Source organism: Trichosurus vulpecula, chromosome 9 (genome assembly GCF_011100635.1).
Source record: "Trichosurus vulpecula isolate mTriVul1 chromosome 9, mTriVul1.pri, whole genome shotgun sequence".
Classification (NCBI taxonomy): Eukaryota; Metazoa; Chordata; class Mammalia; order Diprotodontia; family Phalangeridae; genus Trichosurus; species Trichosurus vulpecula.
Window position 1 is genome coordinate 190026960 of NC_050581.1, and position 14394 is coordinate 190041353.

Sequence of the window (14394 nt, forward strand, 5' to 3'; positions counted from 1 at the left end):
CTCTCTTGCTGTGTTCACAAGGTTTTAGTTGGTAGCACTTCCATTAACCCTTTCCTGTTAGATGGTAATAATGGATGGCCAGACTTTTTGCTTTTCTTTGTATCTCTAGCATGCAATGCTAGGTACATAGAAAATGCATAATAAATGCTTGCTGGGTGAATGAAGCTATGTAGTTACAGTCTAGAAGGAGGGGCACAATGTTTGCTCTTGGTTTGTAAAGATTTCCCTTTTATGATGATCACACGTAGTATCAATTAAGTTGGGACTTTCTTACTGTTTTAAAATGATTAATTAAGTGTCTTTGATTGAGTCTTACTGGGGCTAAGCCCCAGGCCAGAAACCCCTATTAGGTGCTAAACCTTTGTGGGTGTGAATTGGTAACTAAGGTGAGGCCCCAGGTGGGGCTAACTGAGGGAGGCCTGATTAGATCTTTACTCCTGAGTTTGCCTCAAACCCCTAATTACTAGGTGCTAAGCCTATGTGCATGTGAAGCTCCTGGGGTCCTAAGGGGAGGTGCTAACTCCAGAGCCAATCATAGGAGCCTAAGTTCTGGTCGCTCAGATGATGTTTGATAATGTCCGAAACTGTATAAAAAATGGAAAGACAGAGCCATTTGCTTAGGGCTCTCACTCTTGGTGGCTTGCTGATGTGGAGACTCTGGGCAGCTGTAGCTGAGAGCCCTCCAGCTCATAAACCCAGATGTTGGGACTTTGGTAACTATGAATTGTATTGGGTCTGTTTGTAATTTGATTGTGTTTGCTCTGAAGTTCAAGGTGCTGGCTTTTCCCCCTGAACTGAGTGAATGATATTTGTATGCTGGATTAAAGTGAACTTGTTAACCCCTTAATGTTGCTTTCTTTAGTAAAGCAGATCAAAAGAACCTGGGCTTGCAGTGTTCTGTGAGCTGGTTGTCATTGGTTTTACACCCCCACAGCAGCTGCTAGCGGGATTGTTGAAACATCACATGACTAGAGAAAATGGATTGTCCTGCCTTTCTTGTGTAACCATTTACTTTTAATCAAATTAAGGTATTTTGTTATATCATTTATCAGTCTTGGCCTGGGATCCACATAGAAAACCTTGGAACCCTGATGGAACTAGGATGTGACAGAAAACCATTGGAAGGGGGAGATTTACAATTCTGCTGCTCTAGGGAAGGAGCTCTTTAAAGTGCAGAGGGGGAAGACAAAGAGAATGGGAGTGTTGTTCACTCTAGCCCAGGAGCTTTCTTAACTTTTCAATCTTCTTAAACTTTGCAGAGTCTTCTTACACCCTCCTGGAACTCTATGGCTTAGCTATACTGGTCTGCTTCCTGTTCTTCACACACAATGTCACACTTCTGATCTCTGTTTCTTTGTACTAGCTATCCCCCTTGTACCTCTGATATGTAAAACGTACTTTCTGATAGCCCCCATATCTTAGAATCCCTGGTTTTAACACTTAGCTCAAACATCACCTTCTACAGGAGGCCTTTCCTAGTCTCCCGGCTTCTAATGCCTTCTCTCCTAAAATTTCCTTCCATCTACTCCAAATACATCTTGTATGTATTGATTTCTGGGCATGTTCTCTTCCCCATTAGAATGCAAACTCCTTGAGGGCAGGGACTATTTTCTCTGTATCCTCAGCATATAGCACAATGCTTACAACACAATAGGCACTTAGTATAAGACTGTAGATTGGTTGCATAATTGGTGCATTCCTGCATAACAGAATGCAGGAAAATAAAATCAATAGGCTTAATGGAAGGTGAATATTCACTCAGTCCTCAACTGTTATCCATGCCAATGAACTGGAACAATGGAAAGGGAATCCATAATAGAAGATAATAGAAGCCATTGGTATTTGAAATCTGATAAGAGTTGTTTTTCTTATGAGGATTTCCTTTCATTATTATGTTTTCTGTAGGATAATATTCGAATTTATTTGCATTCCACTGGGGATCCATGAACAATGATGAGAAATACCTGGGAACTGTGCAAGATTACTGATAGAGGAAGGCTGAGTATGACTACAACAGCAAATTTCATTTGTTATTCTGTCCTTTGGTAACCAAGAGATTTTAATTAGCCTCTCCTTCTAATTCCCTTTTTGCTCTGTTGATGGCAGTGTGGGTGATGGCTCATATATTTGCTAAAAGGCAATTGCTTGGGCACTTAGTACACTCAACAGTTATCTTCCATTTTGCCTCTTCTTAGGGGAAGTTATAGAAAGAAGTAAAGGGAGTTGAGGAGGAAAGCATTGTTGATTCAGTGGAGATGGGCCAATTCCATTTTCATGGACCTAATAACAATTTAATGCTTTTTGAAAAGTATTTGTAGGCCTGCCCTAAAGCATGTTTAATTGAGCTTTTTGGAATACCGCTCTATTTTATGGTTATAATAAACACAGAAAAATGTTGCATGATTAATCTTACTACTGGTTATTTTTCATTGGTGATGTCTTTATTTCTGATTGAGGAACCCCCAAAATTCATCCCTTCATACAGTAAGTTATTTTTTGTTTTTGTTTTTTGTTTTTGCTGTCAATCTCTTTGGTCTATAAACCCATTAGTGTGATCTCTCGGTCAAAGCCTATGAATGGTGTAATCACTTTTCCTGCCTAGTCTCCAGTTGTTTTCCATTGAAGGGAGACCATATCATAGTTTTATCTGCAGTAGCTTAACATGCCTGTGTTCTCATAGCCCTGTCCACGTTGAACTTTTAGCATCTTTGTCAATTTGATACATGGGAAATGATATGGCAGAGGTGGGCTAGTTTACACTTCCCTGATTAGCAGCTTGGAGTATTTCCCCCTCACCAATGGCTGCTGTTAATTTTAGTTTTTTTTTTCCTTTAGAAAACTTATCTGTTGAAGAGTGGCTCCTAACCTTTTTTGTGTTCACGTTTGCTTACATGACGGTTGTGGTTTGGAGTGCTGGGAACCCCAAAATGCAAGGGTACAGGGTGGGACTGCCTCAAAAGAATTTGACCCCTCAAGCCTTTTTTCAGTCAGAGTAGTGAAGTTTTATTATAACACTGATTGTGCAGGTAAGATTTCTAGTAAATACATGAATTTGATAAGGATGGGACTGATCCTTTTATACAGAAAAAGATTGTGGGAATATCTGGGTGGGATTAAGGAGTGGCAAGTAGCCTGGAGTGGTCCAGAGGTAACAGAAAGGGGCTCTGGATGGGATTAAGGAATGGCAGGTAGCCTAGAGAAGGCCAGGTGCAGACAATGAAAGGAGTAAAGTGGTAGGGCCACAATGAAAGGACAGTTTAAAGGATTAATGATCATCTAGGTAGATTGTGTGGGAAAGTTCAGGGGCTTTTCCTTTTAGGGGTCCAGATCCTCCCATCATGACCTTTATACCCTCTTAGACCAGAGAAAAAATGAAGGTTGCCCTTTCTATCTCTATTTCCCACTTTTGTCTTTGATTGATCTTCACGTATGCTGGTTGCTTTAGAAAACAGTAGCTCCCTCTCCCTCCTTTACCTTCTTTTCAGTCTTCCAGTCTTTCTATTCCTTTCCTTTTCTGAGGTATATTGACCCATCAAATTACTAACCTTGATGCCTTTAGCGACCTTGATTGAAGCCAGGATGTCAAAGCAACAATAGACTTAACAGCTCATAGCGTCCATTAATTATGTGTCATTAATTACACTCCAGTCTTGTTTAAGAGTCAGAGTGTTCAGTGGAAAGAATAGTAGATTTAGATGAAGAAAGCATGGCTTCCAGTTATGGCCCTGCCATTGATTACTTGCGTGATTTGAGCAAGTCATTTAACTTCAGTTATTTCATCTGTAAAAATAAGGGGATGATCTAGCCTCTAAATCAATAATCCTGGGATCTTGTTGTGTCTGTACTGTTAGGACAGTTTTCATATTAAGGTCCCTGTCCAGCTCTGTATTTTTTTAGAAAGAAAGAATAAAATTTATCAAGATTATTGAAGAACCATCTTTTCTTGTAATGTATTCTCACCTTTTCAGGATTAGCAGTTTATGGAATACATTGATTTTTTTTACTTTTTAGTGACCAGTATCATTTCACCTTTCACATCCTGTTGCTTTTGTTGAATGCTTTTGCATGATGTCAATTGATGCTTTTTGATATATGAATTGTTTCTTCCTGGCTGCTTTTAACAGTCTCTTTCTCCACATTAAAACTCTGGAACAAGGTGAACATATTTTGAGGTGTCTCAAATGTAGAATTCCTCTCTGTTGGTGTCCTATGGATGCTCTCTCTCTTTCTGTATATATGTATGTATACATGTGTGTGTGTATCTCACCACCACCTTCCCCCCTCACTGTCTTCAATACCTCTGAGCAGTTTTACTATATGATTTTGACATAGCATCAGACTTTGTTTCTTCATATTTCGCCAGGAAACTAATAATTTTCTGATTGTCTTGTCAAGCTTTGTTCTCTGCCTCTGTAGCTTTGATTTGTAAAGATCTAATACCCCATTTCATCTACAAACTAAAAAATTTGTTCTGTTAATTATTCTTCTACTCTAGTATTTTTGTATTTTAATGGACTCTGTTCTTTACATAGTACACTGATTTATTAAGATGTTTCATTCCCTTTTCTAAGCTATTTATTCTAATTTTTTCTAATATTGATAGCCTTATTTCTATTCTTATAGAGGCAAGATCTTCCTTTATATCTCTTATTGAGTTTCTAATGTGCCCTTGGTATTGTTGCAATTTATCCATTCTCTGTTCTGTGGGTCTAATTATGATTGTCATAGTCTCAATTTTTTGGCATGTTTCTCTTCACTTTCTTTGGCCATTTAGGGATCATTCACATTATTGAGGCCTCCTTTTTGCTTACATATTTATTCAGTCTTTCAATTAGTTTTTCTTCTCTCCTTTCTCCACAACTTGTCTTTAATATTCAGCAGGATATTTCTTCTCTTCCTCCTTCTCTCCCTTCTTTCTTCTTTCCTCTGCAGGAATCATTCAGAAAGCATGGATAGAATCTCTGAGAACAACCCCTGAGAACATTTCCTCAAGTTTCTTTTTTAGAAGATTTGGTCTTCAGAGGACTTACCCAGGACAGATCATGCTATTCACTTGTTTGATTTAGGGGACACTGAAATAGCAGGCCCACTGGCCTAGCAGGCTGGCATGCTACTTTTTCCACTTTTGGCTCCATGGATACTGATTAGAAAATGGTATTGAAAGTAAGGTGGGCTTGTTCTGTTAGAAAAAAATCCAGAAATATTCAGGGGGCTTTGGTCACAGTGTAATAGCTGAATGAAGTTTTAATACATCTATTTATCTTGTTTGTCATTATATGATGCTTCTTTATTGTTTTGTATAAACATATGTTCCTTGTCTTCCCTCAAAGCTCAGAAGCTCCTTGAGGTCAAAAGCTGTGAAGTTTCTTTTTATTTGCTCAGAAAGGCAACTCATTATAATGGACAGAGTGCTAGATTTTGAGTCGTGTGTGTGTGTGACTATGTGTGACCCTGGGCAAGTCATTTAAAGACCCTTAGTCTCACACTACTTAGAGCTCACACTACTTCCAATGACTACTTTGCAGGTTGTGGTGAGGAAAGTGCTTAACATCCTTAAAGTGATATAAATGTGAGTTATTGGTCGGAAAGAGAGGTTCTTACACACAGTGAGTACTCAGTAAGGGTTGATAACGCTAGCTTCCTCTACTTGTCTGACAAAAGATCTGGGGATTTTAGTGGATCACAAGCTTGGCAATATAATAATAATCTGGCAGCACAAAGAGCTAATAGTCTTGGGATGAATTTTGAGAGATTTCTCTAGGGATACCTTCAGCTGCCGGGAATAAGGAGGTGATATCCTGCTAGAGGAAGGACCCTTTGAGCTCTCCCTTCCAGCTCTCAGGTTCTAGGATTCTGTGATTCATTTCAGATGTGATTCAGATGTGATTCAGATGCGTCTTGAGAAGCAGAGGCAGTTGGGCCTACTCAAAGTCACAGAGGTGGAAAGAGGCTAGGACTTGGCATCAAACAAATTGTATTTTCACCTGAAATAATGTCTTTACTTATTCTATGACCTTAGACAAGTTACCTGAATCCTCAGAGCCTCAGTTTCTTTTTCTGTAAAATAAAGATAATAATAGTCATACTCTCCATGACCCTGGACTGTGCTGAAGAAAGTGCTTTGCCACAAAGAACTCTTCTCTTTGCAATGTGTTTCCAGTGGCAGTCACATGTTTCGCAATGTTTTGAGCACTAATACCTAAGACCGCATTGGCCATTGGCATTTTCTGTTCCAACTGGCTTTCTTTGTCACTTTTTTCTTATTAGGTTACGATCTTTGGTGAAGCAGCTAGAAAGAGGAGAGGCTTCTGTAGTGGACCTCAAGAAGAATTTGGAACATGCAGCATCGGTCCTGGAATCTGTCTACATCGATGAAACAAGGTAACCCATCCCAGGGAGATTTCTATAGGTTGATTGGAATCTTTATATTGTAAACCATGGAAGAAAGGCTTGGGCTTGGAAGACCTGGGTCCAAATCCTACTTGAGTATTTACTACCTTTACCTATCTCAGCCTGGGTTTCCTCATCTGTAAAACAGGACTAGTAATAGCTACAGAACCTGCCTTACAGGCCTGTTGGAAGCTCCAAATGAGAAAACGTAGGCAAAGTGCTCTGCAAACCGTAAGAATTTGGAATACACCATATAGAGTTTGGGGACGGTTATCCAGCTTCTTTCCAATGGCTCTGGGAAGCAATTTCTTTAGCTTGGAAAGGTTGCTCATTCAGACGGGTGAAGAGCTTCCTTTTGGACTGTCTCTGAGCAATGTGGACTCCGAGAGCATGGCGCCCAGAAGCAAGACTGATTGGGGGCTGTGCTTGCCGGCTGGGGGGAACGAGCTGCTTTCCGCCCCTCTAGAAGTCTCTATTCCTGTAGAAACGGTGTAATTACAGTCTAAGCAGAGGCTGGCCTTTGCCAGCCTTGTGCTTTGCATTTCTATACTAAATGCAAATCATTCTAATGTGGGCATTAAAGCCTTTCTGACAACTGTGTGTAATTTAGAGGAGTAAAATTGCATTTCTTTTCAAATGTGCTGGTTAAGACTTCTGCCTAATTTTGCTGTTCCTCCCCAATTAATCTGGACTAGTGAGGTTTATAGAGCTACTGGAAGCAAATCTGAATGAATTTTGCTTTTACTTAAAGCTTGTGCGGTTTATAGCTTCCTTGCACCCGGGTAACTCCTGTTGAAAGGGATTTGATGCCACGGTTGAGTCCAATTCAATTCAGTTCAATGAGCTTTTATTAAATGCTGCTGTGTGCCTGGTGTCAGGCAGCACAGAGTAGTGGACAGAGCATTAGACTTGTCTGGGAGGCCTTGGCTTCGATTTTGGCCTCAGAACCAAACCTCTCTGGACCTCAGTTTCCTCAACTGCAAAACTGAAGTGGGATGCAGTTTGGACTCAATGGATACTAAGGTTCCTTCTAGTTCTTAACCCCTGATCCTATGAAAGGATACAGGATGGACCCCGGGCCTTTGATCTCATGGCTATAGGGAAATCCCAGGTGAGGAAACATTCTCGTATGAAGGAGTGTACTTTGGTACCTCCTCTGTAGCTTTTAGTCTGAGAGCATCCTTACCACTTCAAGAACTTCCGAGATGTGGTCCTATGATACGAAGACAAAAGATGTGCCCAGATAAGTAAATGAGAAATACACCTAGTGGAGAGAACCCTGGCTCTGGAGTCAGACAATCTGAGTTCAAATCCTGAGGCTGATGATTGCTTCCTTCGTGACTTGGGGCAAGTTCCTTAAGTTCCCTGGGCCCGTTTCCTTATCCGTAAAATGACAAGTCACTTCCCTGTCCGAGTGTCAGTTTCTTCATCTGTAGAAGGAGCACATTGGTCTAGATGACCTTTGAAGACTCTTTTATCTCTTGATGTGTGATCCTGAGTCTCTGACCTCTCTGGACTCAGTTTCCTCATCCTCATCTGTAAAGTGAGTGAGTTGGGGTGGGTGACCTCTGAGGACTATTCCAGCTCTCGATCTCTGAGCCTGTAGTTCATTTCTTGTTCCCTCTCCCCTCTCCTAGGCGACTCCTTGACACAGAAGATGAGCTCAGTGACATCCAGTCAGATGCCGTGCCTTCTGAGGTTCGGGACTGGCTGGCCTCCACCTTTACCAGGCAGATGGGGATGATGCTGAGAAGGAGCGAGGAGAAGCCCCGATTCAAAAGTATCGTTCATGCTGTGCAGGCTGGGATCTTTGTGGAGAGGTAAATAATGCAGCAGAACAGAATTCTGATTTCATTTGATCAGGAGTCATACAAATGTATCATCTTTAATTGACCAGGGCCCTATTTGGGCTTCTTGATGGCATCCATCCCTTCGAGTCCTTTGAATTACAAAGAAAAGTTTAATCTGTATCAAGGCCTTAATTTTCAAGCAAGAAGAGGGATGCTTATAATTTGAGAGGAAAGGTGATCCTGCTCCAGGGGTTGCATGTGGTCACTGGGTTCAGCTCATCCTTGCCCACTCGTGTCCGTCCCAACTTCCATATGTTTGCCCAAGATGAGACAGACTCGTTAATAGAAAGAAAGATTAGGTCTTTCAGCCCATTATCTCTTAAAGAATTTGGATAAGTGGTAAGTATATGAAAAGAGGGGAAGAGACCAAGATGGGAATGCCCATAATGACTTTTGATTCAAGCAAAATGGTGCCCAGGTGAGGTGTGATGTGCTTAAGGAACCAAAATCTGTTATAAGATGTTTTCCTCTTTGAATTTGATCTATTTACAATGAAAAGGGCCAAAGCCTGTCCCATATTCCTTGCTGAACCATATGCTCCCTATTTTGAAATGCCACTCTCACTTCATTAAAGCATCATCTCACTGAGGGGGGAGTTTTTAACTTGGTTCTTTGCTCTTCCACTGGAGCTTTTCACTTGGAATGCCGCACAGTGTGGTAGAGCATCACTGTCCATTATCTGTCACATTGAGTATCTGGCAGAGCCATAAAAATAAGGTGGAACAAATAAGGCTTTGTCCTTCCACCCTAAAAATTAAAGGGCCTACTTAAAGGACTTGTAATCCTTCAACAGCATAGAAATGAATGGGCTTAGCATGTAGTAAGAACCTTTGGTTGAAATAGACAGCTACCAGGTAGAATGCTTTTGTCCTGTTAGCAACCACCTTCTGGTTGAGTTCCTCCATAGTTCAGCCTGGTCCTGTTTCTCCCACTACCTAATTTCCTTTCATGGTGCCCTGGGGTCTCTGTCTCCACACATCATGAGTGATACCCTGAAGTCTTTCCCCCATACCTTGATTAAATTCTCATTAAAAAGTTGATTTGAGGTCATGTTTTATATAGATTGCCCTGGGTATCAGAATTGCTAGTTATACCTTTGGCATCTGGCAGGAGAGGCTATTAAACATTTTAATTTTCATCATAGAACATACAGATTGATTTTATTTTTATGCTCCATGATGCAGGTGTTTGGGGCTGCTTTAATTCCCTCTGATCTTAAAATGTGAGCCAGCTGGGTACATATGACAATGATAGTAAAAGAAATTGAAATGACCTTTGGGCTCCAGAGGCTGTAAAGTAATTTCCAGAACCTCATCAATGCATCAAGTTTGTCATCTTTCAGGCAGAGTGCTTGGGATCTGGGGTCTGTTTTCCCCACTTAGTGTGATGTGACATTGCTTTTTTGAATTTCTCCTGACTTTGCTAGAATGTACAGACGGACATCAAACATGGTTGGACTAAGCTACCCACCAGCTGTGATTGAAGCACTAAAGGTAACTTCATAGTAGAGAGCCCCTGCTTCATATGAGACATTTTTCACACTATCTTTCCCAAGGCTTTTTTGGTTTTCTAATTCTCTTCTTTCTACCTTTTCTATCCCTTCACTAGATCTTAACACCTAGCTTTCTGCTTTCTTTCATCTCTCAGTGGTTTTTCAATTCTCATCACCTTTCCTTTCCTGGGGGGTGGGTGGGTAGGTGGGCAATCATGATACCCTATAGTGGGCTAGTCCTATACCTCCAAGGAAATTTCTACATTGGCAGTTTCTTAGATGGATAAAATGAAAGGACTGGACCCCAAATGCCTTAGACCAGGGGCACTTAACCCAGGGTCCTTGAATTTATTTTTTAAAGTATTTTAACATGATTGGTTTTCCTTGTAATCCTTGTTCTTTTATGTTATGCATCTAAAAATATTATTTGGAGAAGGGGCTCATAGACCTCCCCAGACTGTCTGCCTAAGGGGTCTGTGACCCAAGAAATGCTAAGAGCCTCCGTCTTAAAAAATTAAAATACTGAGATCTCTCTATGAGGGGTGACTAAGTGACTGCCCAGCTTTTGGTCACTGAACATATTTATTTTTATTAATTAAGTACCCATTATGTTTAAGATACTGAAGTTATAAAGATAAATGATGAGTCAGGATTCCTGCTTCCATAGGATCCTAGGATCACAGATTTAGACTTGGAAGAAATCTTAGAAGCCATCTAGCTCAACCCTCCTCCTTTTACAGATGAGGAAATCAAGGCCTAGGGTCACAACATTGGTGTCAGAGGCCAGATTTTGAACTCGGGTCCTCTCACTCCTGAGCTAAAGTTCTTTCCCCTGTGCTGGGGGGATAGACTCTAGTGGGATTTAGTAGTAGGGGCAGTGGTGGTGATAATGGCAGTGCCACAGAGGGATATTGTCTCTTCCTGGGCAGTTGGATATCAAGGGTGGCAGCCCAGGGTAGAGCCATGATCTTAGAGTCGGGATGTCTTGGGTTCATATACTGCCCCTTCTTCTTATCTTATAAACCTCTTCTTTCTGGTCCTCAGCTTTCCCATCTGTAAAATGAGGATAAAGATAGTCACTGCCTTGCTCAGAATTGTTGTGAGGAGCAAACTTCATATAGAGATGCCAGTGGCCAAGACAGGAAGAATCGGTGATTCTTAGCCCAGGAGCCCACAGGTTTTGAGCAGGTTCTGTGGTCAGAAAAAAAGCATATCAGCTGTGGAATGCTGAGCGAGCATCTCTGGGGGACAAAAGTCACAGTGAAGGGAGCAGGAGCCTCCGGGAGCAGGCATTGGAAGACAGAAGGGGGCCGAAGGGCGCAAAGAACATTTTCTCCATCTCTTTTCCCCTTTTGCAGGATGTGGACAAGTGGTCCTTTGATGTCTTCACACTGAATGATGCCAGTGGAGATCACGCCTTGAAATTCATTTTCTATGAACTACTCACCCGCTATGATCTGATCAGCCGCTTCAAGGTGAGTGAGTGTGCTGTGGGCTCCTCATTCGTTCCCCTTGCCCTACCCTTCAGAAGCATGTGGAAAAGAAGTCCTCCTTGGGGCCTTAGGGCCACACCTAGGACTTTGGTTGGAATGCCCTTCATCATGACCTGACCTTACAAATGATCAGCCCTGAGTTAGGCACCTGATTCCCTCTTCTGGAAGTATCAATATCATGTGGTTTATCACATTTTATGCTCATTCTCATTATCTGCACCAACATCCTGACTTGCTTTGGGAGAGGGGTAGGAGGCAAAGCTGCTTAGGCCTTAGGAAAGCCATAGTTAGTCCTTTTCAGAAGTGAAATCTCTCATTTTCAGACCTTGGCAGAAGTATTGCTGATGGGGGATGGGCCATTACAGCCAGTCCATGGAGCACAGAGCCCTAGAACCACAGGGATGTCTGTTAGGAAGCATTCCAGGTGATGTGTTGGGGGAAACCAAGAAAAATAGTTTCTGCTTTGGGCTTTGGTAGCGTAGCTAAACTGACCCAGTATTTGCACCACTTCTTCACCAACATATATCTATGTTCTCTCTCCCTCTCCCTCTCCGTCTTCCTCTTCCTCTCCTTCTCCTTTTTCCTTTTCTCCTTTTCTTCACTCTCTTTCTATTTTCCCCATCTTCCCTCTTCCTTCCGCCTTTCTCTTCTCCCCCTCCCTCCTTCTGTTTCCTCTTCTCTTCCTCTCTCCTTCCCTTTCCTCCCTCCTCCCATTACCTCTGTCTCTGTTTCTGTCTGTCTTTTTGCCTCTCTCTCTGCCTCTCTTTCTTTCTGTCTGTCTCTGTATAATTTTTTCTGTGTCTCTTTGCCTGACTAACATACATTGGGACTTAAAGGGCTTAAAAGTTAGCCCCCAGCGGGGGCAGCTAGGTGATGCAGTGAATAGAGCATCATCCCTGGAGTCAGGAGGACCTGAGTTCAAATCCAGCCACAGACACTTGGCACTTACTAACTGTATGACCTTGGGCAAGTCGCTCAACCCCAATTTCCTTGCCTTCCCCTCTCCAAAATTTTAGCGCCCGGTGGCAGAGGCCAGGGCCATAGGAAGGAATCCGCGGCCAGTGCCCTTTAAAGCTTACAGAAGCATCTTCTTCAGACCACCTAGGAACTGTCAGCGAAATTCCCCTCAATCCTTTTTCAGACCACTTCGACTTTGGCCAAACAATTACCTTTCCTCATGGCCTGTGAGGTCCACAGCCTGCCTCCCCCTTTCTCCAACATGAACACCAATAAAGAGAAGAGATCAAAGTATCTTAAGGCTAAACTGTCCTTTCCATATTAAGGGTTTATACAGGAAAGAACAGTGAGAAGTTCTCTCATGGGAGGGATTACAGTCAACTTCAAGGAAAAAGACTATGCGGTGTTTTGGGAGGGGCAGTCTGGGTCACTTGGGTGCTGGAAACTTTCCTTTCTCCTTCCCCCTTCACCTGAGCCCCACTGACGTCACTGGCAGTGACCATTTCTGAGCCTGGCCTTCCTTCACTTCCTTTCCTGGGGCCTGTGGTTCTAAGTCTCCAGGATGAAAAGGTTGCACCAGGAATCTCCTAGCTCCAACATCTCATGAGTCCCGGAGTGTCTCCCTTTGGTCAGTTCTGATGGGACTAGAATGTCACAGAATCAGAAAGGAGCCTAGGATTTCTTTAGACCAACGTAAATCCAAGCAGGAAGGCCTTGTGCAACACTGCTTCACCTCTCTTCCATGCTCTAGATCCATAGTATCAAATTCAAATTAAAATGGGGGCTATTAACCTATATATATGGATTCCTGCAGGCCTTACATGGACTTGGAAAACCACATATTGAGATTATCTATGTTTTGTTACATTTTTACTTATTTTGTTAATATTTCCCACTTACATTTTAATCTGGGTCTCTGACTCAGCCAGTTTGGCAGTGTTTGACTTCTCTGCTCTAGGTAAAGACATCTAGGAGAACCAAGTTCCTAGTGAGGCAGTTCATTTCACTTTGGTGCATCTCTGATGGTTAATGATATTGACCTCCAACTCAGTCATCGATAAGTGGCTATCCACAAGGGATTAATGAACAAACCCCTTACCCAATTATTCAGTCAATTAGTTAGCACTTATTAGGTACTCCCAGTATTCCAGGCCTCAGGAAGCACTGGTTGTTGAATTATTGGAATATGTAATGCAGCAGATATTGAAAAAGGGAAAGAAAAGAAAAGAAAAGAAAACAACTCTCAGGCTCTGCAGAAGTGGCCTTCTACAAAGGTTACTGATTGCTCTGGCTAAAGACCTAAGTTGGCCTCTCTGCCACTCCCACCCATTGCCCCTGGTTCTGTCCTTCAAGGCCAAACGGGGGAAGCCTCCTCTCTCTTCCATGTCTTGGCCCTTCAAGCACTGATCTCTTCTGCATCCTTATTGTCCAGTTGTGAGTCTCAGACAGTTGGTGACTAGAGTCCAGAGCCATTCAGCCCCTCAGTCAGAATCAGGCTGTTGGATTCTTGGCCATTTCCTTCCAAGGCAGAGCCCCTGCAGTGATGCTGGAGCTTGGAGGCTTCCCCGATCTTCTTCCCTTGACTCTGTCATTGGGCCTCCCCCAAGGATCTGCATTGGTGCCTCATCCTGCTGGTCCTCTGTGTCCATGACTGCTGCCTTCTTCTTCTTCCAGATTCCCATCTCTGCTCTTGTCTCATTTGTGGAAGCACTGGAGGTGGGCTACAGCAAACACAAGAACCCCTACCACAACCTGATGCATGCAGCAGATGTCACTCAGACAGTCCACTACCTCCTCTACAAGACAGGAGTTGCGGTGAGTGCACGGAGGAAGCCTTGCGCTCTTCAGATGTTCTACTAGGTCACATAGTCCTGAGGAGTCCCATCATTGTCTGTTGGGCTGCTCGGTGACCAAGAGAGTCACCTTGGGCTGCCCTATGCAGAAGGAGAAAAGACAGAGCAAGGAACCTGGGGGCCTGAAAACTGGGCTAGAATCTAAGCTCAGTCAGAGCCCCTGTGTGACCTTGGCTGGGTCATGGCAGCCCTGGGGCTCAGCTTCCTCCTCTTTGGAATCAGGGGTTGGGCTCCATGGCTTTGCCTGTGTGTGTGTGTGGGAGGGGGGATCCTTTGGTCTCTTGCTTCATACCGTGTCCCTTGAATCCCCTCCTCACAATTCCTCTGGGGTTTTGTGGGAATGAACTAAAGGTTGTGAC

The 14394-nt window shown here is 42.8% G+C and overlaps 1 protein-coding gene across 3 annotated transcripts in view; it reads left to right on the top strand.

Annotated features, from left to right (window-relative positions):
• The window catches only part of PDE1C (phosphodiesterase 1C), a 289616-nt gene that overhangs the window by 194726 nt on the left and 80496 nt on the right, over window positions 1-14394 (top strand). For all 3 annotated transcript variants that reach the window (XM_036738403.1, XM_036738404.1, XM_036738402.1), the window contains 5 exons: window positions 6268-6381; window positions 8028-8210; window positions 9667-9733; window positions 11091-11207; window positions 13857-13997. In XM_036738403.1, coding sequence (XP_036594298.1) covers window positions 6268-6381; window positions 8028-8210; window positions 9667-9733; window positions 11091-11207; window positions 13857-13997 — 622 coding nt within the window. The remainder of the gene's footprint in view (window positions 1-6267; window positions 6382-8027; window positions 8211-9666; window positions 9734-11090; window positions 11208-13856; window positions 13998-14394) is intronic.